General features: G+C 32.4%; 1 protein-coding gene across 2 annotated transcripts in view; it reads left to right on the plus strand.

Moving 5' to 3' along the window:
* Positions 1–23,921, plus strand: part of UNC79 (unc-79 homolog, NALCN channel complex subunit) — a 172,331-nt gene that overhangs the window by 19,988 nt on the left and 128,422 nt on the right. For both annotated transcript variants that reach the window (XM_025042103.1, XM_025042104.1), the window contains exons 5-7: positions 18,506–18,570; positions 22,808–22,896; positions 23,520–23,560. In XM_025042103.1, the coding sequence (XP_024897871.1) occupies positions 18,506–18,570; positions 22,808–22,896; positions 23,520–23,560 (195 nt within the window). The remainder of the gene's footprint in view (positions 1–18,505; positions 18,571–22,807; positions 22,897–23,519; positions 23,561–23,921) is intronic.

Raw genomic sequence — 23,921 nt, forward strand, 5'->3', positions numbered from 1 at the left:
ACTGAGAAAACTTGAATTTCACAATTGTTCGATACTGCGCCCTATATATGTCAGTTAAATAAAATTTGTTAACCGTATAGTTAAAATCTTCTATATCCTTACTGCATTTTCATCTATTTCTTTTATCAGTTACCGAGAGTAGAATGTTAAAATGTCCTACTATGATTGTAGATTTGTGTATTCCTCCCTGTAGTTTTGTCAATATTTGCTGTATATATTTGGAGGCTGCATCATTAGGTACATAAAAATGCAAAATTTTTCTGGTGAGTTGAAACTTTTACCATTATGAAATGCATGTCTTTATCTTTGGCAATGCTTTTTTTTTTGTTAAAGTATACTTTGTCTTATACTAGCTACACCAGCTTTCATATGTGCATAGCATAACTTTTTCCACCCTTTTATTTTTTTTAATATTCTTATATTTCCTGTGTGTCTTGTAAGCAGCAGATCATTCTCTTTTTTAAACTCGATTTCCATGATATTTATCTTTTAATTGGAGCATTTAGTCCATATATATGTAATTTAATTACTGGTATGTTTGATCCATTTTTCTATTTGTTTCTCCTTCCTTTTCTGTGTACCTTCTCTCTCTCTCTCTCTCTCTCTCTCTCTCTCTCTCTCTCTCTCGTACTGATTGAGTATTTTTTAAATACTTCATCTTTGTTTTAGGAGTTGGTCAATCTTCTATATTCTTTTGGTCATTAGCCTAAGGATTATACCATACGTTTTTATCAGTATACAGTATAAAATAGTCTTTTTACCTTTATCTGTAAAATGATAGAAGAGTTTAACTTCTTTTATCCCTTCCTGACTTCCATGCTGTGCTTTTATTTTTCATAATTCCACAAAACATTATTATTATTGTTTTTTGCAGTTAATATCCATTAGATTTTCTTTTTTCTTGCTCTTTCCTTTTTATATCTTTAAGCTCCCATCTGTGATTTAAATTTTTTTCTTTAGTAATACCCTTTCACAGTTCCTTTAATATTTTTCCACTTAGGATAAATGTTCTCAGTTGTGTTTGAAAATGTCTTTGTTTTGCCTTTATTTTTTAAAGATTTCTTTTTAGTGTATTTACTCCTAGGTTTAGTTTGATGTAGTCCCACTTATTGATTTTTGATTAAATGCTATTTTGTGCTTGTACTGTAGATGTCGTATCCAAAAAATCATTACTAAGACCCATGTCAGAGAGATTTATTCCTATGTTTTCTTCTAGGAGTTTCATGGTTTCAGGTCTTACATTTAAGTGTTTAATTCATTTTGAGTTAACTTTTTTGCGTATGGCGTAAGATAGGGGTCCAGTTTCATTCTTTTATATGTGAATATCCAATTATCCTAGCACCATTTACTGAAGAGACCATGTTTTCTCAACTGAGTGTTGTTGGCTCTCTTCTCAAATATTGGTTGACTCTACATGCTTGGGTTCATTTCTAGGCTCTCAATTCTGTTTCATGGGTCTATTTATTTGTTTTTATGTCAGTAACATACTGTTTTGATTATATAGCTTTATAGTATAGCTTGAAATCAGGGAGTATGATGCCTCCTGTTTTGTTTTTCTTTCTCAGGATTTCTTTGGCTATTTGGGGTCTTTTGTGGTTCCGTATAAATTTTAGTACTTTTTTTCTACTCTATAAAAAATGCCATTGGAACCTTGATAAGGATTGTGTTGAATCTATAGATAGCTTTTGATAACATTGACATTTAATTGTATTAATTCTTCCAATCGATGAACATGGAATATCCTTCCATTTATTTGTGTGTTCTTCAGTTTCTTTCATCAATGTTGTATAGTTTTCGGAGCTGTGATCTTTCATATTCTTGGTTAAATTTATTCCTAAGTATTTTATTGTTTTTGATGCTATTGTAAATGGGATAGATTTCTTTTTCAGAAAATTCATTCTTAGTGTATAGAAACACTACTGATTTTTGCATGTCAATTTTGTATCCTGCAACTTTACTGACTTTATTAATTTGATCTAACAGTTTTTTTGGTTGAGTCTTTGGCTGTTCTATATATAAAATTATGTTATCTACAAATAGAGACAATTTTACTTCTTTCTTTCCAATTCTGATACCTTTTATTTCTTTTTCTTGCTTGGTTGCTCTAGCTAGGACTTCCAATATTATGTTGAATAGGAGTGGTGAAGGTGGGCACTCTTGTCTTGTTCCTTATCTCAGAGAAAAAGCTCTCAACCTTTCACCATTGAGTATGAGATTAGCTGTGGTCTTGTCGTACATGGCATTCATTTATTTTTTATTATGTTGAGATATGTTCCTCTATACCTAATTTGTTAAGAGTTTTTATCATGAATGACTGTTGAATTTTTGTCAATTGCTTTTTTTGTGTCTATTGAGATGATCATACATGATTCTTTTCTTTCATTCTATTAATGTGTTGTATCACATTAATTTGCATACGTTGAACCATCCTTGCATCTCCGGGATAAATCTCACTGGATCATGTGAGTAATCCATTTAATGTGCTGCTGAATTCAGTTTGCTAGTGTTTTATTGAGAATCTTTGCATCTGTACTCATCAGGAGTATTGGCCTGTAGTTTTCTAGTAGTGTCTTTTTCTGATTTTGATGTCAGGGTAATGCTGGCCTTGTAAATGAGTTTGGGAGTGTTCCCTCCTCTTCAATGTTTTGGAAGAGTTTGAGAAGATTGGTGTTGATTCTTCTTTAAATGTTTATTAAAATTCACCAGTAAAGTCATCTGGTCTTGGGCTTTTCGTTATTGGAAGTTTTTGATTATTGATTCAATCTCCTTACTAGTTGGTCTATTCAGATTTTCTATTTCTTTCTGATTTAGTGCTGGTTAAGTTCTATGTTTCTAAAAATTTTTCCATTCTAGGTTTTTTAGTTCACTGGCATATAGTTGTTCATAGTTGTTCTTATAAGCCATGTTATTTCTGGGGTATCAATTGTAATGTCTCCTTTTTCATTTATAAATTTGTTGATTTGGGACCGCTCTCATTCTTCCTTGGTTGGTCTAGCTAAGTTTGTCAATTTTGTTTATCCTTTTTAATGAACCATCAGTTTGGTTAGTCTTTTATTTTTCTGTTTTTTATTTCATTTACTTTTGCTTAAATCTTTATTATTTCCTTTCTTCTGCCAACTTTTGGCTTGGCTTACTCTTTTTCTAGTTTCTTAAGGCATAGAGTTAGGTTGTTTACTTGGAATTTTTCTTGCTTCTTGATGTAATCATTTATTATTATGAACTTCCCTCTTAGGACTACTTTCGCTATAAGTTCTTATAAGTCTTATAAGTTCTGGTATATTGTGTTTCCATTTTTGTTTGTCTCAAGAAACTTTGATTTCCCCTTTCATTTTTTCTTTGATCCATTTGTTGTTTAGGAGAGTTTTAACTTTCATGTGTTTGGTGAATTTTCCAGTTTTCCTCTTGTTACTGTTTTTTAGTTTCATACTGTTGTGGTCAGAGAAAATACTTGGTATGATTTCAATCTTCTTGAGTTTGCCAAGAGTTGTGCTATGGCCTAATGTATGATCTATCTTACAAAATGTTGCATGTGCACTTGTAAAGAATGTGTATTTTGTGGTTGTTGGATAGAATGTCCTGTATATGTCTGTTAGGTGCATTCAGTCTACAGTTTTGTTCAAATCCTCTGTTCCCTTAGTTATTCTCTGTCTGGATGATTTATCCATTGTTGAGAGTGGGTTTTCTTTATTTAAAAAAAAATTTCAGCAGCTTCACTATGATATATCTAGTTACGATATTATTTTTGTCTTTTGCGGGGTTCGTAGGACTTTTTGGCTTAATGTCTCTTATTAGTTTTGGAGAATTGTCAAGCATGATCTTTCTTTTGTTAGTGATAATAGTACTTTATTAAGGCATATTTTATATAAAGTGAGATGCATAAAAATCAACTCTATGGCTGGATCAGTTTTGGCAGCTGTATAATGTTCCTTTAATTGTCACCCAGATAAAGACAATAGAATGATTCTATCACTCTAGAAACTAAAGGCATACCCCTTTCCAATTAATGCCCTTCCTCCCACCCTGAGACAGTCACCACTCTTGTTTCTATATAATTCATATACAGTAATCCCCCCCTTGTCCACAGTTTCACTTTCTATGGCTTCAGTTACCCTCAGTCAACCATGGTCTGAAAATGTTGAATGGAAAATTCCAGAAATAAACAATTCATAAGTTTTAAATTGCATGCCATTCTGGGTAGCGTGGTGAAATTTTGTACCGTCTCTCTCCATCTTGCCCAGGACATGAACCGTCCCTTTGTTTAACATCTCCACACTATACGTGCTACCTGCACGTTAGTCACTCAGTAGCAGCCTGAGTTATGACATCCACTGTCATGCTTGCAGTGCTTATATTCAAGTAACCCGTCGTTTACTTCATTATGCCATATTCACCTAACTTTTATTATAGCATATTGTTATAATTGTTCAATTTTATTATTAGTTATTATTGTTAATTTTTTAACTGTGCCTAATTTATAAATTAACCTTCATCATAGTTATATATGTATAGGAAAAAACATAGTATATATAGGATTTGGTACTATCCAAGGTTTCAGGCATCCACTGGGAGTCTTGGTACATATGCCCTGCAGATATATAGGGGGACTATTGTATTCATATAATTCAGGGGTTTGCATAAATGGCAATCAAACAATATGTATTCTTTCATGTCTTACTTTGTTCATTTGACACAATTTTATTGACATTAATCTGTGTTTTTGAGGATATTAGTAGTTCTTTTTTTTTAATTGCTAAGTAAATATTCTATTGCATGAACATACCAGTTTGTTTTTCAACTTAGCTATTGTCGTACCTTTGGGTTGTTTCAAGTTTTTGTGGGCATATGTAATCATTTCTCTTGGTGGATACTTTGGAGTGGAATAGCTGGGTCATAGAGTTTGTAAGAAAATTCTAAACAGGTTTGTAAAGTGTATGCCATTTTAAATTTCATCCAACAATGTATGAGAGTTTCAGTTGCTATAAATTCTTGCTAATACTCGCAACTGACAGTATTTTGAATTTTAGCCATTCTGGTGGGTGTGTATCTCATTGTGGTTTTAATTTGTACCTCCTCGATGACTGACATTGAAGATCTTTTTATATGCTTATTGGTCATTTAGATATTTTATTTTATGAAGTACCTGATAAAGTCTTTTGCATAATCATAAATTAGGTTGTTTTTCTTTTTTTATTATTGTTATGAAGTTGTTTTTTTATGTAGTGAGACATGAATCATCTGTCAGATTTATATATTGCAAATATTTTCTTGCAGTTGGATTGCTGTTTTAGTGTTTTTGATGAACATGAGTTTTTAATTTTGATAAACCAAAATTTTTCATTTTCTCATTTATGGTTAGTGACTTTCATGTCCTAAGAAATCTTTGCCTTCTCCAAGGTTGTAAAGATAGTTTCCACTGTTTTCTTCCAAAAGCTTCATATCTTAGCTTGCACATTTAGGTCTATGATGCATTTAAATTTAATCTTTGTGTATGGTAGATATGGTTCATTTATTTCTTTATGGATTGTTCTAGCACCTTTTGTTGAAAAGATTATTGTTTTCCCTTTAAATTGTATTGGTCCCTTGGTCATGTATATATTTGGGTATATTTCTGGACTCCATTTAGTCTTATTGACCTGTATACCAATACAAACTGTCTTAAATACTTTGGCTTTATAGTTTTGAAATCAGATAGTTCAAGTCTCCAACTTTGTTCTTCTTCAATCATCTTGGCTATTTTAGGTCTTTTGCATTTCCATATATATTTTTGTATCAGCTTTTATTTCTGCAAAAAACAATCCTGCTAGGATTTTGATCTGGGTTGTGTTAAACCTATAGTTCCACTTGGAAAGAACTGACATTGTAAAAATATTGAGTTTTCTAATCCATGAACATGATATATCTCTCCATTATTTAGATCTTTAAAAATTTCTCTCAACAGTATTCTGTAGTTTTCATTATAGAATTTTGCATTTTTTAAATTAAATTTATTCCTAGGTATTTGAGGCGTTTTTTTATGCTGTTGTAAATGAAATTATTTTAAAATATAATTTCCAATTGTTTATTGACAGTATAAAGAAATGCAATTGATTTTTGCATATTTTTCTTTTATTTCATGATTTTGCTAAATTCAGTTATTCTAGTAGTTCGTTGATTAGTTGGATTTATGGTGTCATCTTAAAAAGGACAAATTTGCCATGATTTTTCCAATTTTTATGCCATTTATTGCTGTTTTTTTTTTCTTTTTTTCCCTCTGCCTAGGACTTTCAGAACAATATTGAATAGAAGTGGTAAAAATGCTTTGTTTCTAACTTTAGGGAATATTTCATCATTAATTATGGTATTAACTGTAAGGTTTTGCTGATAATCTGTTATGTCAGTTTGAAGAAGTTTTGTTTAATTTCCAGTTGACTGAGAACTTTTATTCTGAGTAGATATTAAAATTTATCAAATACTTACATGAACAACACTGAAGAAAATGATTCAGTGATGTTCTTTATGTATTTCATTGCTTTCTGCCCTTTGTTATTTTCTTCTTTTCCTTTGAGTTAATTTTTTCTTTTTTTCCCTAGTTTCTTAGAATAAAAACTTAGATTGTTGATTTTCAACATTAAACATTTTTGTAATTATTCTTTTAAAGTTACTAATTTCCTTCTGAAGCTCTGCATTAGCTGTATCCAACAAATTCTGATACGTTTGTTTTTACTATCATTAATTTAAAAATATTTAAAAAATTTATTGCTATATCTTCTTTGGCCTATGTTTTATTTAGGAGAATGTTATTTAACTCTCAAATATTTGGGTTCTAGTAATATTTTATTTTGATTTCTGCTGTAACTTTACTGTAATCGATGAATTTTTTTTTCTCATTTAACACTTTAAATATCTAATTCCATTGTTTCTGATTGGAAATTAGACATCATTCTTATCATCGTACCCCTGAATGTAATATGTATTTTCTCTGCCTCATTTAAAATTTTCTCCTTATTTTTGATATTTTTTGTATTTTCATTATAATCTGCTTAAGTGTGGTGGTCTTTGTATTTATTCTGCTTGAAGTTTGCTGAGCTTTAGAAACAATGTTGGGTGTTCTTCTCTCCAGATATTTATTCTGTTCCTTTTTTTTTCTCCTCTCATCCTGAGACTAAAAAAAATTTGGTATTGTTCTAGAAGTCTCAGGTACTCCATGCCTTTTTTTCTAAAAAAAAAAAAAAATTGGTTTTCTATGCTTTAGTTTGCATTTATATTAACCTGTCCACAAGTTTACTAATCCTTTCTTTTGCTGTGTCTAGTATTTTTAAAAACCCTATTCAATGAGGTATTAATTTCATGCATATGTTTTTAGTTTTAGATTTTTTTCGTTATATTTAGAGTTTTCATTTTTCTGTTGAAATTTGTATCTCAGTGATCTATTTTTTCTGAATTCTTTAACATATTTTAAATACTTTAAAAATTTTACTCCTAATTCAAAATGAGTCTGGATCATCTGTATGTCTGTTTCTTTTGACTCATTGTCTCATCCCTTTTTCTGGAAATCCAGTACACTTATGTTAGACCTTTCTCCCATGTCTCTTATGAGTATTTTTTGTGTTCTTCTCCCTCAGCTCATCTGTCTGTGCTTCATGCTGTCTCTTTTTCCTGACTTATTTTCCTGTTCACTGATTCTTTAGTCTCTCAATTGTACTCTTAAGTTTGTTAATTATATTTTTAAATTCTAGAATTTTTATTTTGTACTTAAAAAATTCCAACTCATTGATATTCTTTAACTTGTCTTTTACTTTATAGAATGTATTTAGCATAGTCATTTTGAAGTTTGTTTCTGATAACTCAATATTCTGGATCTCTGGAGATTCTGATTCTATTGCCGTTTTTTTGTCTTCTTGTGTGTGTTTTTAAATTGTGTGTAAGACATTAGATAGAAAAACCATAGAGCTAATTTGAGGTTTAAGAATATGTTATATTTTTTCAGAGAGAATTTGCTTTTGCTTCTGGCAGGAGGCTATGGACATTAGCAATCCAAGTCACCTTAATGCAACAACAACAACAACAACAACAACAACAACAACAACAACAGCAACAACAACAAAAAAGAACTGTGTTCCATTATTGAGATGATTTGAGGCCGGTCTTCAGTTCCTGTTAGGGTTGGTCTATTTCTGGTCCCCCTTTACTTTTGGGTGTGGCCTTTTCGAACCCTACCTACAGCTGAGGGAGATTTTTAGGTCTCCCATTTCTTCGTGTTGTTTTTTTAAAAAAATATTTTATCCAGTTTTGTAATTGTTCTCAGTAGTAGAATTGACTTGAATTAATTTTTCTATCATTAATGGGGAAATGGAACCTAGATTTTTTTTCTATAATATTTTTACAGTGGAATGTGTTTGTGTGTGTATGTATGTGTGTATACATACATACATACATACATACATACATACAGGCCGTTTATTTCTTCACACATGAAAGAAAACTGCTTCATTGTGAAAAATATTTAAATATTGTTTCATTTTTTTCTGGTATGTAGAATTATAGAAGACATACCTTAGACCAGTGTAATTTTGTCTGTTATAGGAATCCCTTTTGTTCTTAATTCTTGGAGACTTATTTATTTATTAAAAAGAATATTTCTTAAATGCTTATATATATGAGTATCTTTTTATTGATTTTTCCCCCCTATAATGTGAAGAGTGTTTTCAGCCTGCAAATTCAAATTCTTTTTCAATCTTTTTCAGGAAATTTCTCATTAATGAAATTTTAAATTATTGCTTTTTTCAAGTCATTTGGTATTTTCCTCAGGAATATCTATAATTCATAGGTTAGAGTTTCATATTTTGTGCTGTGTAGCTATTATAACCACTATTTTCCTTATTTTATTTTCTTATGTATTATTCCATATAAATTATGTGTTTATCTTTTCCTCTATGTTCTTAGCTTCTTAGGTTGGTTTATTCTATAACTTACTTGACTTTTCCCCCAAGTCATCTCTGTTTATTGCCCTGAATGAGGTTTCTAATTTTACTATTTTATTTTTAGTTTACTCACACTTAACATATTTCTTATCCAAATCCATTTTTATCTTATTCTGTTAGCTTTCCATCTCACCCTAAATTTTCTATGACTTTCTACTCCTGTTTTTATAGAGGCCATGTGTTCTTGCATCATGTTGCAGATACCACACATTTTCCTAAAATCTTTTGATCCATAGACTAGATAATTTTCAGACATATGTTTTCTCTCAGGCTTTAGTATATTTCCTTTCCTTTGGAGTAAATATTTGGGCAGTCCTTAATTTTTTTCCTTTTTAAAATCAATTTTATTGAGGTAAAATTTTCATGCAATAAATGACCCATTTTAAGCATAGTTTGATAATTTTTGGCAAATGTATACACTAATGTAACTAATGTATAGAATATTTCCATTGCCCACAAAGATTTCTTATTTCTCTTTTCAGTCAATCCATTATAGGCAACCACTGAACTGTTTTTTGCCATTATAGATTAGTTATTAGCCTGTCCTAGGATTTCATATGAATGGAATAATATAGTATGTAACATTTTTTGCCTGTTTATTTTACTCAGCATAATGTTTTTGTGATTTATCCTTGTTTGTATATCAGTAGTTCATTTCTTTTTAATGTTGAGTGGTATTCCATTGTATGGATGTATCACAATTCGTTTATTCATTCACTTCTTGATGAACATTTTTACCTATTAAGGATAAAGCTATAAACATTCATATAAAAGCATTTTTGTGAAGATATACATTTATTTCTCTTGATAAATACCTAGCAGTGAAAATGCTGGATCGTATGGTAAGTGTATACCTACTTTTACAAGAAATGTCTAAACAGTTCTTCAAAAGTGGTTATACCATTTATACTTCCTCCTGCAATGTATGAGAGTTCCACTTGTTCTACATTATTAATATTATTATTTTTAATTAAATTTATTGGGGTAACATTGGTTAATATAATTATATAATTTATTGTTCTACGTTATTATCAACACTTGAGATTGTCAGTTTTTTTTTAATGTTAGACATTCTAATGGTCATATAGGAGTATCATATTGTTGTTTACTTTGCATTTCTCTGATGACAAATTATAGCATCTTTACAGATGCTTTTTGGTCATTTGTATATCATTTTCTGTGTGCGAAGTTCTCAATGAAATCTTTTGTCATTTTTAAATTGGATTGGTTCTGTATTATATGCTCAAAATAAAAGATTTGGTCAGATATATGTATTATGAATACGTTCTCTCAGGCAGGTGCTTTCCTCTTTAGGTATTTCAAAAGACAAGAGTTTTAAATTTTTATAAATTTCAATTTATCATTTTTTCCATCTCCCTTAAGGTTATAAAGAAATTCCCTTATGTTTTATAGTTTTTACTTTTAAGTATATGATTTATTTAGAATTAATTTTTGTATACACTGGGAAGTAAGGATTGACTTTTCCCCATAAGGATATCCAATTGCTACAGTTCAATTTGTTGAAAAAATTACTTTTTTCAACAAATTACATTGACTATTTTGTTGAAAATCAACTGATCACATGTCTGTGAGTCTATTTCTAGACCCTATATTTTATTTCATTATCTGTCCTTTCACCAGTATCATAGTATCTTGATTACTATAGCTTTATAGTGAATCTGAAATCATCTAATATAAGTCCTGCAGATTTGTTCTTTTTAAAAATTGTTTTGATCATTTTAGAACCTTTATGTTTTTATATCACTTTTACTATCAACTTTTTAATTTCTACAAAACAATGTGCTTGGATTTTGACTGGGATTACATCGAATATATAGTTTAGTTTGGGGGAGAATTGACATCTTAAAGAAAAGGCTTGGTATTGAGTCTTCTGACCCATGAACATGGCATGTCTAGCCATTTATTTAGGTCTCTTAATTTCTCTCAACAATGTTCGCTAGTTTTCAGGTCTTGCAGATATTTTGTTAAAGGTATTCATATGTATTTTTTGGTTTTGGATGCTATTGTAAATAGTGTTTAAACATGTTATATTCAGCTTCTTTATTGACATTATATAGAAATATAACTGTTTTTTGTATATTGACTTTATGTCCTGCAGTTTTGCTCAATTCACTTGTTAGTTTTTGTAGCTTATTTGTAAGTTTCTTTAGATTTCTGTATACATGATTATGTTCTCTTACAAATAAAGATAATTTAAAAATTTCCTTCTTTTAAAAAATTTTTATGCCTGCCTGCCTATGTCTCTCCTTTCCTTCCTTCCTCCCTCCCTTCCTTTTTTCCTTCCTTCCTCTCTTCCCTCCTTCCTTCCCCTCCTTCCCTCTTTCTTTCTCTCTTTCTTTTTCACATTGCACTTGCCCATATCTCCAGTCTAGGACAGTGGATATCTTTGTTTTTTTTTCCCCCTAGCTTGTGGGGAGAAAGTATTAAGGATTTCACCATTAAAGATGATGTTAGTTGTAGGTTTTTCACAGATGCTTTTATTTTATTTTGTTTTATTTTATTTATCAGATTGAGAAAGTCTTTGTTTATTTTTAGTATGCTGAGAGTTTTTATTATGAATGAATGTCAATTTTGGCCAAATGCATTTTCTTCTATTTTGGTAAATGCATTTCTAGACGATCATATGACTTTCTTCCTTTATTCTGTTAATATGGTAATTTACATTGATTTGCTTTGCAATATTAAACCAACCTTGCATTCCTGGGATAAAGTCCACATTGTCAGCTGTGTGACAATTGCCAGATTCAATTTGCTAATTTTTTGTTTAGTGTTCTTGCTCCTACATTTATGAAGGATATTGATCTAGTTTTCATTTATTGTAATGTCTTCGTCTGGTTTTGTTTACAGAATAATGCTTACCTCATAAAATGAGTTGGGAAGTGTTTCCGCTTCTTCTATTCTCTGAAAGAATTTATGTAGGATTTGTGTTATTTATTCCTTAAATAGGTAATAGAATTCACTGGTAAATTCATCTGCACTTGGGGTTTTCTTTGTGGGAAACATATTTTACATTATGAATTCAATTTAATAGTTATGGAGCATTTAAATTTTCTTTTTAGTGAGTCAGATTTTGTAATTTATTGAGTCAGATTTTATAATTTTGTTATCTGTGACTTTTGAGGAATGTGGGCATTTTCATCTCATATGTCAAATTTGTTGGCTTCTCTGTAGGATCTGTAGTGATGTCCTATCTTTCCTTCCTGATGTTGGTAATTTATTTATTATTCATTGGGCTAGATAGGGGGCTTATTGATTTTATTGAACTTTCCAAAGAACTAATGTTTGGTTGTATGATTTTTCCCTATTGGTTTTCTGTTTTCAATTTCATTGATTTCTGCTTTTATCTTTATTATTTTATTCCTTCTGAAAACATTGAGTTTAATTTTTTTTTCTGTCTTATTAAGGTAGAAGCATAAATTATTTATTTTGGACCTTTTGTATTTTCTAATATAGAAATTTAAAGCTATAAATTTCCCTTTAAGCATTGCTTTAGTTGCATCCCAAAAATTTGATATGCTGTGATTTTATTGTATTTCAGTACAGAATACTTTTTAATATTTCTTGTGATTTCATCTTTGGTTTATGGATTGTTTAGAAGTGTGTTTTTTCAAGTATACTAATATTTTGTGATTTTCCAGATAAGTTTTTATTGTTTCTAGTCTAATTTTGTTGTACTCAGGAAACATACACTCTGGTATTGCTCTATCTAAATTTTTGTGGCTTATTTTATGGGCCAGCATATTGTTTATGTTAGTAAACATTGCACGTGCCCCTGAAAATAATGTCTGTTCTACAGTGGTTGAGTGGAGAATTTTATTATTATCAATTAGGTCAAGCTGTTGAGAATGTTGTTCAAGTCTTCTATTTTTACCGAATTTATGTCTGCTTCTTTTATGAATTACTGATAGAGGATTGTTGAAATTTACTACATTAATTATGGACATATTTCTCATTTCAATTCTGTCAGTTTTGCTTTATATAATTTAAAACTCTATCATTAGATGCACATAAATTTATGATTGTTATGTCATCTTGATGGATTGAATCATTCATCGTTGTGAAATATTCCTCTTTATTACTGGTAATATTCTTTGTCCTGGATTCTGCTTGTCTGATATTTATATAGACACTCCAACTTTCTTATGATTAGCATTTGCTAATGCTATGCTAATTATGTATAATAGTGCAATTTTTTTTGTTTCCTTTTAACATATTTATCTTTATATTTCAAGTGTGTTTCTCATAGAAAGTGTATATTTGGGTCATGCTTTTTGAAAAACTTAAATCCTATTAGACAAGCTCTACCTTTTAAACCATTTCCATGTAATATAATTATTGTTTAGACGATTTACATTTAAAGTAATTACAGATATAGGTGAGCTTAAGCCTGTCATCTTACATTTGTTTTCTATTTGTCCCATCTATTCATTGTTCCTTTTCTTTTTAATATCTTGCCTTCTTTTGGGATAATTATTTTTAGTATTTTATTTTATTTCTGAGCTGAACTGTTAGGTATACTTCTTTTCAAAAAGAATCTCTTTGAGGTTTACAATATGTACCTTTAACTTCACAATCTATTTTAAAATAATATTATACTAGTTTACATGTAATGTAAGAACCTGTGCACTTCATTTCCCCCTCCCATCCTCCCATCCTAGTGCTTGTTATCAGATATTTTAATTCTCACTCTATATGTTATTAGTCTCACAACACATAGCTGTTATTTTCGTTTTAAACAGTAAATTATCTTTTAGCAACATGTTAATATGGATAGAAAGTCTTTTATAGTTATTCATTATTTTTACCATGTTCAGAATTCTTTATGCCTTTGCATAGGTCCTAGCTTTCTTCTGGTATCATTTTCCTTCAGCCTGAAGATCTTCCTTTAACATTTCTTGTAGTGGAGCGCAGCTGGCAATGAATTCTCTTACCTTGTGTTTTGTCTTCAAGTAGTCTTTATTTTTTTTGAAGGATATTTTCACTGGGTATAGAATTCTAGGTTGACAGTTTTTTTCTTTCAGCCGATTAAAGATGTCGTTCCATTGTCTTCTGGCTTGCATTGTTTCTGACGAGAAATCAGCGATCATTCTTATCTTTGTTCCCCTGTAAGTAATGTGTCTTTTTTTTCCTGGCTGCTTTTAAGATTTTCTCTTTATCATTGGTATTTATGAATTTGGTTTTAATGAGTTTTGGTGTGACTTTCTTTGCTTTTATTTTGCCTGTGATTCATTGAGCTTCTTGGATCTGTGGATTCATAATTTTCATCACACTTGAAAAGTTTCGGCCATTATTTCTTTGGCCATGTACTTTATTCTGCCTGATATTTTTACACAGCTCACTGAAGCTCTGTTTATTTTTCTTTCAGTATTTCAATTTTAAGAGTTTCTGTTGTTATGTCTCCCAATTCACTTATCTTTTCTTCTGCATTGCCTAATCTTCCATTAAGCCTGTTCAGTGAATTTTTCATTTCTGATATTATATTTTTAAGTTTTAGAAATTCCACTTTGTTCTTTCATTATATCTTTAAGCTCTTTTCTCATTGTGTTTGTGTTTTCTTTTTGATATATTTATAATAGCTGTTTCAAAGTCTTTGTTTGCTAAAACTACATCATTTCTGTGATTTCTGGGTTTGTTTTCAATGGCCGGTGTCCCCCATCCCCCAATTATGGGTAACATTTTCATCTCTTTTCAAATATCAGATAATTTTTGACTGGATGCAGGACTTCATGAAATTACATTATTGATTGTCTGGATTTTGTTGTCTTCTACTACAGTGTGTTGAGGTTTGTTTTGGCTGTCAAGTTACTAGTTGATCAACTTGACCCTCTAAGGCTTGTTCTTATGCTTTGTTAGAGTGAGCCTGGGGTAGCCTTTTCACTAATGGTTAGTTTAACCCTTCTACTAAGGTATGACTTTTCTAGAGCCTATACTGAATGTCCCAGGTTTTCACTGAGTTCTCTTCTCTGGTTGGTTAGAACTTAAATATCTCCCAGCCCTGTATGAGATATAGGAATTATTTAGCTTACAGTTCCCCCATAGTTGTTCTCTATGCAGCCTACTGAAGTTTTGCCTTACACATGTTCAACTTAGTATAAAGCCAAACACCCCAAAAGAAAGCTCAGATTTCTGGAGCTCTTTCTTTGCATAGCTTCCTCTTCTCTGGTACTCTACCCAGCAAATTTAAGCTACCTTGTCTCTCTAAACTCTAGTTTTGTCCCCTCAGCTCAATGAAACCATCCTACTGTGCTTATATTTCTCCTTCTAGAGCCAAGATATGGAAATTGCTTCCAGGGAAAAAGCCATGGTGACTGTAGGAGTCACTTTATTTTTTCTCTTCTTGCAAAGATCATTGTCCTGCACTACTTGTAGTCTAATTCCTGAAAAGAGTTGTTTCATATATATTTTTCATTTTTATAGTTGTTTATAGTGGAAGGGCAAGTTTACTTCTAGTTACTCTGTCATAGTTTGAAGCAGAATTCTTGTCTGCCATATTTTTATGCTATATTTTTGTTTTTATAGATGAAGGGAGATCTATCATGACTATATTTGTCATATGGTAAGATACATAGATTGTCCTTATATTAGGATCAATTACAGTGTTTTTCCCAAGCACAAATACCTGTGTTCTGTCCTCAGAGATTTCGATTCAAGAGATCTCACATGGGTTCTAGACATCGTATTTTTGAAACCTCGACAGGTGATTTTTGACACACAACAAAAGCTAAGTATCACTTTTCTAGTAAGCTTAAATCTAGTGTGACTTTGTGAACTTACATGAGGAATTCTGCTACCTGTTCTTAACTCCATGACACACTGTAAAAATGGAATAAAAAATTAGAGGAGTAGGACCTTCTGGATATCCCTACCATCCACATATGAAACATTAAATTCTGGCAGAGCAAGAGTCTATAGAGTCCTGATCAAATGCTATGGCTCTTGCATGTTCTGATTTGTTTTTGCCTGTGTCATAGCACTTGTTATTAATTTAGAATATTATTTCTATCTATAAGATCATAGATAGAAAGAAAATCTATCAAGAAAATCTCCTTGATATTTATCATAATACACGGATTCAGAGTTGGTTGACAGATTTTATCTTATAGCCAACTTTTTTTTTACATCTTTACATTATTTAATAAAAAGATTTACAATATTATCTTTCCTTTACAAAGGGAACATAGATAATAATTCCTTGAAAATAAAATATAGCATTCATGTTAAAGCTGCATCATCTTTCTGGATGAAATGTGGTAAAGGCGAGCACCACAAAATACATATATAGGAAGAAAGAAACTTCTTAGAACTGTCTTCTGTATGAGAACATTTTTCTTAGACTTCCCATTTTAAAATTCCTTTCAGCACAGATAATATCATCCAATTGCTGTTCACTAAAAATTGAGGAAAACCTTAACTCTGCAATGCCCAGGATAAGTGTCTAAATGCTGTGATTGGGGAGGCCCTGGCTGTGGCACATGGGGAAGCTGCTCTGTAGACAGTGTTATTGCTCGAAGCAGACCCTGCCAAGGGCTGCCAGGGACAGGGCAGGTGGCAAAATGCATCATGGCTGTCTGGAGCAGCACTTCCACATAGCTGACCTTGTCCCCATGCATTTCAGCAAATCCCACTATATGAGTGCACATGGCTACATCTTGGGCATTTGCTGCCCTAGGCAGACTAGAAGCTACTGTCTCTCCTGGCCCTGGCCAGTGCTGGTTTCATGTCCACCTTCCCAGGGGCCCTAGCCTGCACAGTGGGGACAATCACTCAGGCCTCAACCCAGCCTACAGCTCCATTAGCACAGCCACAGATGCTGGGGGTGAGGTGGGGTGGGGCTCAGCTTAACAAACTGTTTCTATTAGTGCAACATGTTCCTCCTGTTGGCGAACTAGAGGAGATTTCTCAAATTGCTGGCTGATATGCCAACTCCGTTTTGATTAGTGGTGACTTCCTGGAACTCAATGATGAGAAGAATTCTCAGGCCAGTTCTAGACTCAGCAGGAGGGAATGCTCTTATGAATTACTGATATCCGACATGAATTTGGAATTGGAATTGGAAGGAGTTACAATTTGGAATTGTAACTTCTGTACTGGTTGAAGGCAGTCTTTTTCTCTGGGTTTCTTTAATTACACAAGAAAACTTGAAATCACTCTCTTTATAATCATCTTGACTTTTCCACATGTAGGGAAGCGAATCTTATAGTTGTGGAATGCCTATATTCAAATAATTTCATCTTCCATTCTTGATTCATTTCCTCTTTCTCTCTAAAAATATAATCAATGTGATATTGTGTTATTAGAGTAGTGGTTTCTGGCCTGTATTCTTGTCTTCTTTTTAAATAAATAGATGCACTATATATTTTTTAAGGTCGATGGCTCTGTTGACTATATTTTCCTGAATTCCAAATCAGACACAAATTCTATGCCTAGTATAACAATAGGGTAGAATATTTGAAGTTAGAATACTTCTAGATATAAAATTTTATAAAATATTTGGATCATAAATTAGGCCTGGATCATTAATAATAAATGATTTTGAATTATAATTTAATGTGTAACTAAGTAAGAATATCTTCTCATCTGTAGATTCTTCTGTATTAGACCGGTCATGGTCCTATAAGATTATAATTTGGCAATTTAAAAGAATTTCCACTTTCAAACATATAATCCTATTACTTTTTTTTTTTTTTTTTATGATGGAATATTGTTAACTAAGTGCTTTGGGCTACAGAATCACCTGGATGATAATTACCTGTTGTAATTCTCATTCTGATCTATCCCAGATCATTTGGTTTTTGTCCTCATTCTGTGTGTGTATACTGTTAAGGAACTGGGTATTAGCAAACTATCAGATGTTTAATTTGTGGGTCATGTGTGTGAGAGAGAGTGCATTTCATGTAGGCAAGAAATGCATCTTTCTAGTCTCCACATTTGATGGGGATGGGGAGGGAAATCGAATGGTAGAGGTTGCCTTCCATTCATTTTAGTTGTTATCAATTTGAAATACTTTCTGGTGCCAAAAGCTAGGATGTTTAGCATATTATAGTGAAAAGAATAGAGTGTCAAGACCCAGGAGATACAGGTTCTAGTCCCAGCTTGTCATTTCCTAACTCTGTGATCATAGCAAGCTACTTAATCTTTTTAAACTTTAACCTACTCATACATGGAATGAGGCTAATAATCTACTGTACCTATCCCACAGAATTGTTGGGAGGATCCAGTCAAACCATAGATGTAAAAACCTTTGAGAACTTACTAATGGTATGTCATTAGGAGGTAATACTATGGTATTGTTTATGCCACCTTATACAAGCTTGTCTCTTCCTGTGGGAAAATGGCTGATGGAGTTGTGTATCTTTGCTCAAGTTTTACATTTTTTATAGATTTTAAATAAGGATTATTTTAGGAAGCCTTCTGATGATAGCTCTATGTAGGAAAAAGAAAACTAATGATGTATCTGTTGTGTTTTTACTAGGGCACATATAATTTCAATGAGAAGTATTCATCAGCTATGCTTTGCCTTACAGCTTGGAATCCCATCCACTGCCAGCACATTGAATGCCACAACGCAATCAACAAACCAGCTGTAAAGGTACTGTTCTATTAGACCTGGTGCCATTTTGTATTTGTATTATCAGTGGTCAAATTAGCAGGAGCAAATTTGAATGAAATGGAGTAGATTACATCCTTCTCTGTAAAGCAGAGCAATACACAGTGGTGTTTGCAGGTTTGGCATGAATTCAAAGCTAAGTGATTTGTAGCACTGAACTAATTATCAGAATAATCCTGGTGAATCACTTAATGTAGTCCATAACTGGCTTCTATCTGAGCTAATAAACTCAGGGAAATATACTTTGCCCCAGCTTTCATGTGTATGCTATAAACTGTGAGTGTGTAGTGTATTACTATTTGAATTCAAGAGTCATAGGACAAAAATAGATAAAATTGTTAAGTCTTAGTTCAGATGACAGATATGACTTAGTTGAAATGACTGAGAGGTAGTTGGACAACAAACTCACAGAAAGCTACATTAGAGGTGAGGGAACAGTTGTTTAGAGAGATCAAGTCACTTTCCTAAGGCCACACGGCTCAAACCAGGTACCTTGACTCCCAGCCTTATTCTTTTTCTACCATATCAAATTGGTTTTTTGCAACCCTGAATCTTTGAAGTTGAATGTTAAGAAAAATAATCACACATTTAAAAAAAGATTACTTACAGAGTTGGATACAATACTTGGCTGGAGAGACCTGTACCTGGATTTTCAAGAGTTAATTTTTATATTATGAAGAGCGGGAGTTAGGTTAAGTGATTAGAATTTAGTTACTTTTTAGAACCTAGTGTCATGGGAGTTTGCCTCCCTTTTTCTATAGATAGGTAGACTGTAAAGATTATCAAATAATAGAAAAATAATACTATCATTATATAGAAATAGAATAGAAGAGGTAAAATGAGATATACAAAATATAAGTATAAATGAAACCAAAACTGTGTATCATATACCAAGTGGCCGAGAAATGTCAATGATAAATAACATCGTCATCTAGATATATCTTACTAACAAAGGGCAACCTTTTTTATTTTTCTTGGTCTCTGCTTTTAATGAAGGCAAAGTGAATGAATTTATGTTGAGAAGGAGCAGGTAAGGGTAACCCACCAGTGGGAGCACAGGCCTCTCCCATTCTGCTGTTGTACCCTTCCTCTGAACTTCCATAGACATTTGGGGTTCCAAGGTACTTTTCTTTGGCGTGAGGACCTTTGGAGCAAAACACATTAGTTTTCTCATTATTCATGGAGTTCAGCGTAATTCTTCACCGTGGTGAGGCTTTCATGGTTCCTTAGTTTCTATATCCAGCTTTTCTTCTTCCTGCCTCAGTTACAGCGCCCTCTTTTGGTTTGCCCAGAAGTCAACAGGAAGGAAGTACCTTCTGTTTGATTTTTCCAGTTTTTTGTTTTTTGTTTTCTTGCTTTTACATCAAACGGCAGTCTCAGGAGCCCTCTGACTTCCTGATTAGTAATGATTTTGGGCCTTCTACTCACAGAAATCGTCACAAGTTAGATGTTCTCCCTCTCCTAGGCACACAGCTCAGTCCACATGGGGTCTACATGGGTTGCAGGGAAAGACACATCTGGCCTGGCCTCACTTTTCCCACAGGCTGTTCCCTACAGCCAGGCTTCTAGGACAGGCCAAACCATCCCACCTTCACGTTATTTTTTTATCGAGGCAAAATTCACATAACATAAAATTAACCCTTTTAAGGTGAACAATTCAATGTCCTTCAGTATGTTCACAATGTTGTGCGACCATCACTTAGTTTAAAACATTTTTATCACCCCCAAATTTTTACTTTCTGAACCCCAATTTTCCTAAAGAGCTTCCTTCCTACCACTAATTCCCCCAACAGTGATAGTGGACTTCTGAGAACTGCAGGATTTCCAACTGATTTTATATGTGTATTTGCAGTAGGATATTTACAAAATTGCCACCCATTTTATGGTAGCCCGTCTTTCAGTATAATCTTGTTAATTTTAGTTGACAAACACTGACTTTTATTGTCAGTCAGTTAACAAGTTACCTACAAGTAGCCTTTATTCATAAATAGCGATATTAGGTATATTAACTACATAATTGCCTGTTTTGCTCTATACTTTCCGAAAGGTAACATTCTTGTTAGCGTGGCAATTTAGTTTTAAAATTACATATATCTATGTTTAAATTTATATTTGTAGTGAAAAACAACCAGTAACGCTTATCAGAATGTTACCAGTGATTGCATTGAGATGGAGGGTTAATGAGTTCCTTACATTTTCTTCTTTTCTACATTTTTCCAAACTTCTGCATTAGGCCTATATTATACTTATAAGCAGGAAATAACTATTTTTAATGCAATATTCAGATATGAACGTATTAGTATGGGTATAAACAGACCTGTTCAGAGTAGAACAGTATTGACATAACTAATCACAAATCTGTTTGGTCATGTTAATTAATTTATTTAACACATCAGAAGTGAGCTAGCTAATCATTAATTCGATTTTATAGTTTTATAGTTTTCACATGTTAGGAGTTTTCCCTTTTGAGTGGAATGAGAAGATATTCTTTCCACCAGAGATATAAATGACCCATTAGAAATGAAAGTAAGGGTGAAGAAGAGGTCTACATTGGTGCATGGAAAAGACTCAAGGCAAATGGATTTATCCGCACAATATCTCCGTAATAATGAGCTATTCCATTAGGCAGTAATGATTTTCCAAATAGAGAAATATTGTTTCTTTTCGTTCTGATAGGTTGCAAAAAAGTACTTTTTAGGTAAGAGCCACGAGTTGTGATAGGATTCAATATAAAAATATATTGGAATTTATAATTCAGTATCTCACTCTACTTCCAGTTTTACTGGTTTCTATTTGAAAATTACTTTATGAAACACTTTAAAGCCCAGATAACCATCTAAAATAGGAGTCAGCAAACTATGGTTCACAGCCAAATCTGGCCTGCTTCCTGTGTTGTAAATAAAGTTTTATTGGAACACAGCTGTGCTCATTTGCTTACATATTTTCTAAGGCTGCTTTCATGTTACAACAGCAGGGCTGAGTAATTGAGGCAGAGAATGTACGGCCCACAAAGCTGGAAATATTCACTCTCTGACCTTTTACAGCAAGTTTGCCAATCCCTGATTTAACATACCAAAAAGTAGTTATTCATTGCATCCGTGAAACTTACCTAAGGAACATTTTCACACAGAGCCTTTAGCATCAGGAAATATATAATTTACAGATTTTGATAGTATAATTGTTTCAAATTTAGGAATTCTAACTCTTGTTTCCCCGATCATTGAAACTTCTCAAGATTTTAACTTTAAATGACAGGCTGTTTGGGCTATAAGTTTGGTTCATTTTCCTCCTTCAAATCAATAAAAACAACTAAAGAAAATGCAGAGTGACGTTCCAGAAGAATTTATATTAGGTATATGAACTACATAATTGCCTTAATATAGATAGATTGTTTCTTAAAGGGCTCAAACAGAATTCAAAATGACTTTGGTCATAGAAACTTAAACTGATGCAAAGTACAAAATTCAGCTAGTCATCTGAATGTTATGTTCACTTGATTTAAAACATCCAAGTATTTGACATTGCCTGATGATAAACTATAAAATGAATACTTTTCATCTCTGTGCTTAGGGTAATGAAAACTCAGCCATAAATAATCTGAAATTGAATAGGACACAGCAGAGTTGAACAAATGATAGGTCATGTGTGGAAGAAAAAAACACCTGAAAATGAAAAGTTGGATGATTAATATAGAACTTAGATTCCAGAGTAGGAAAAGTGAATCACCCAATGTGAGATTTAAGGCTAAATTGTCCGAATGACGTGTGTCTTAAGTGGCAAAAGTCTACACTGCCAGCATTTTGGTAACAGTTAGTGATCTTTAATCTTAATATGTTTTTCTTTTCCTAAAGAGTGATTACTGTGTTTACCACTTTAGAGAAAGAATTACTGTATGAGTAATATAGAGGCAATTGGCGCAGTCATTGAACCCGATGATTTTTTATCTTTGAGGAATTGGGGTAGGCTTCTTGACACTATTTGTGACTTGAATTGCAAATAACAGGAGAAATGAAAAACCACAATAGCCACATTTAAATCTCCATTGTGGACTCAATGACCAGTGTAGGAAAACCAGTTATAGATTAAATAGGTTTTTACTAAAAATACTTATTCTACTTTGCTTTAGAAAAATCTGTCATTATTGAAAGTTTGTGCTTATGATAGCAGGTGTGCGAAAAACAGGATAGGAGAGTTCATTCTGTCTTTTCATGTATTTCAGATGTGTATAGACCCTTCCCTGTCAGTAGCTTTGGGTGATAAACCACCCCCATTGTATCTCTGTGAAGAATGCAGCCAAAGGATTGCGGGGTAGGTATCAGGGTCCTCGAAGAAAAGAAAATAGGGCAACAGTGAGAAGATAAGAACAATCAGTTGGACTTAAATTGCTTATGTTACCCACATTTCCCATTAACCTCAGTTTTTTAAAGGTTACTTTGTCGGATATTTACTATATAGCAAACTTTCATTTGAAAGATTTCAGCTTTGAGCAGTTGCAATGTTTCTCTCTATGTGACAAGGTAAAGCAATTCCACTTAATAAAGCAGCTCCAGTTTTCAAGTGACCCTGTTAAAAAGGCCACAGTGAAAAAGAAAACTGTGGTTTTCAAATATGACATATGATTCATATGGGTTCTCTTTGCTTGTTAGTTTCAAGAATCACCCTTAGCTTTGTACAGATCATGCTGTATTTTTGTTGGCTTAATTAGCATCTGGGAAGTATCATTTAAAGATAACTGAATATGATGAAATGCCTATAATTTATAATTTAGCTGGAGTGCATTAGACATTTTAAAAGTTTATTATGATAGTGCCCTTAATTACACTTCCTTTCTATTAAAAGCCTTTTAGCAATAGCGTGCAGCTTATAAACATTTCTGTGGAAGGGTAACATTGCTAAGGAGCTCAAAAATAAATTTTGTTTTTTCTTCACAGGGACCACAGTGAATGGCTGATTGATGTTCTTCTGCCTCAAGGTATGGTTTACTTCAGAAAGAATGAATAATGAGTAATCATGACTAATGGCATAGTCGATTTGTCTCCTTTTATATTATATTTTACAAAGACAGTAACCAAATTATATTCTATGAATATTCATTGATATGAAGCATTATATCAATGTCTTGCATATAATATGCCCACACATTTAATAATGAGGGAAAAGGTATCATCTCTACTAAAATTAAGAGGTATCTTCTCTACCAAAATAGGTGTTGGAATTAGGATCCCCTATGACTAAAGCCCTGCTGAATTATGTGTTAAGGAATGTTCGGTGTGTATTACAGGTGCTGCCAACGATATGATCGCTGTGCCAAGTCAGAAAGGGAATAAGGGACA

The sequence above is a fragment of the Pteropus alecto genome, unplaced genomic scaffold (genome assembly GCF_000325575.1).
Source record: "Pteropus alecto unplaced genomic scaffold, ASM32557v1 scaffold8, whole genome shotgun sequence".
Taxonomy (NCBI): domain Eukaryota; kingdom Metazoa; phylum Chordata; class Mammalia; order Chiroptera; family Pteropodidae; genus Pteropus; species Pteropus alecto.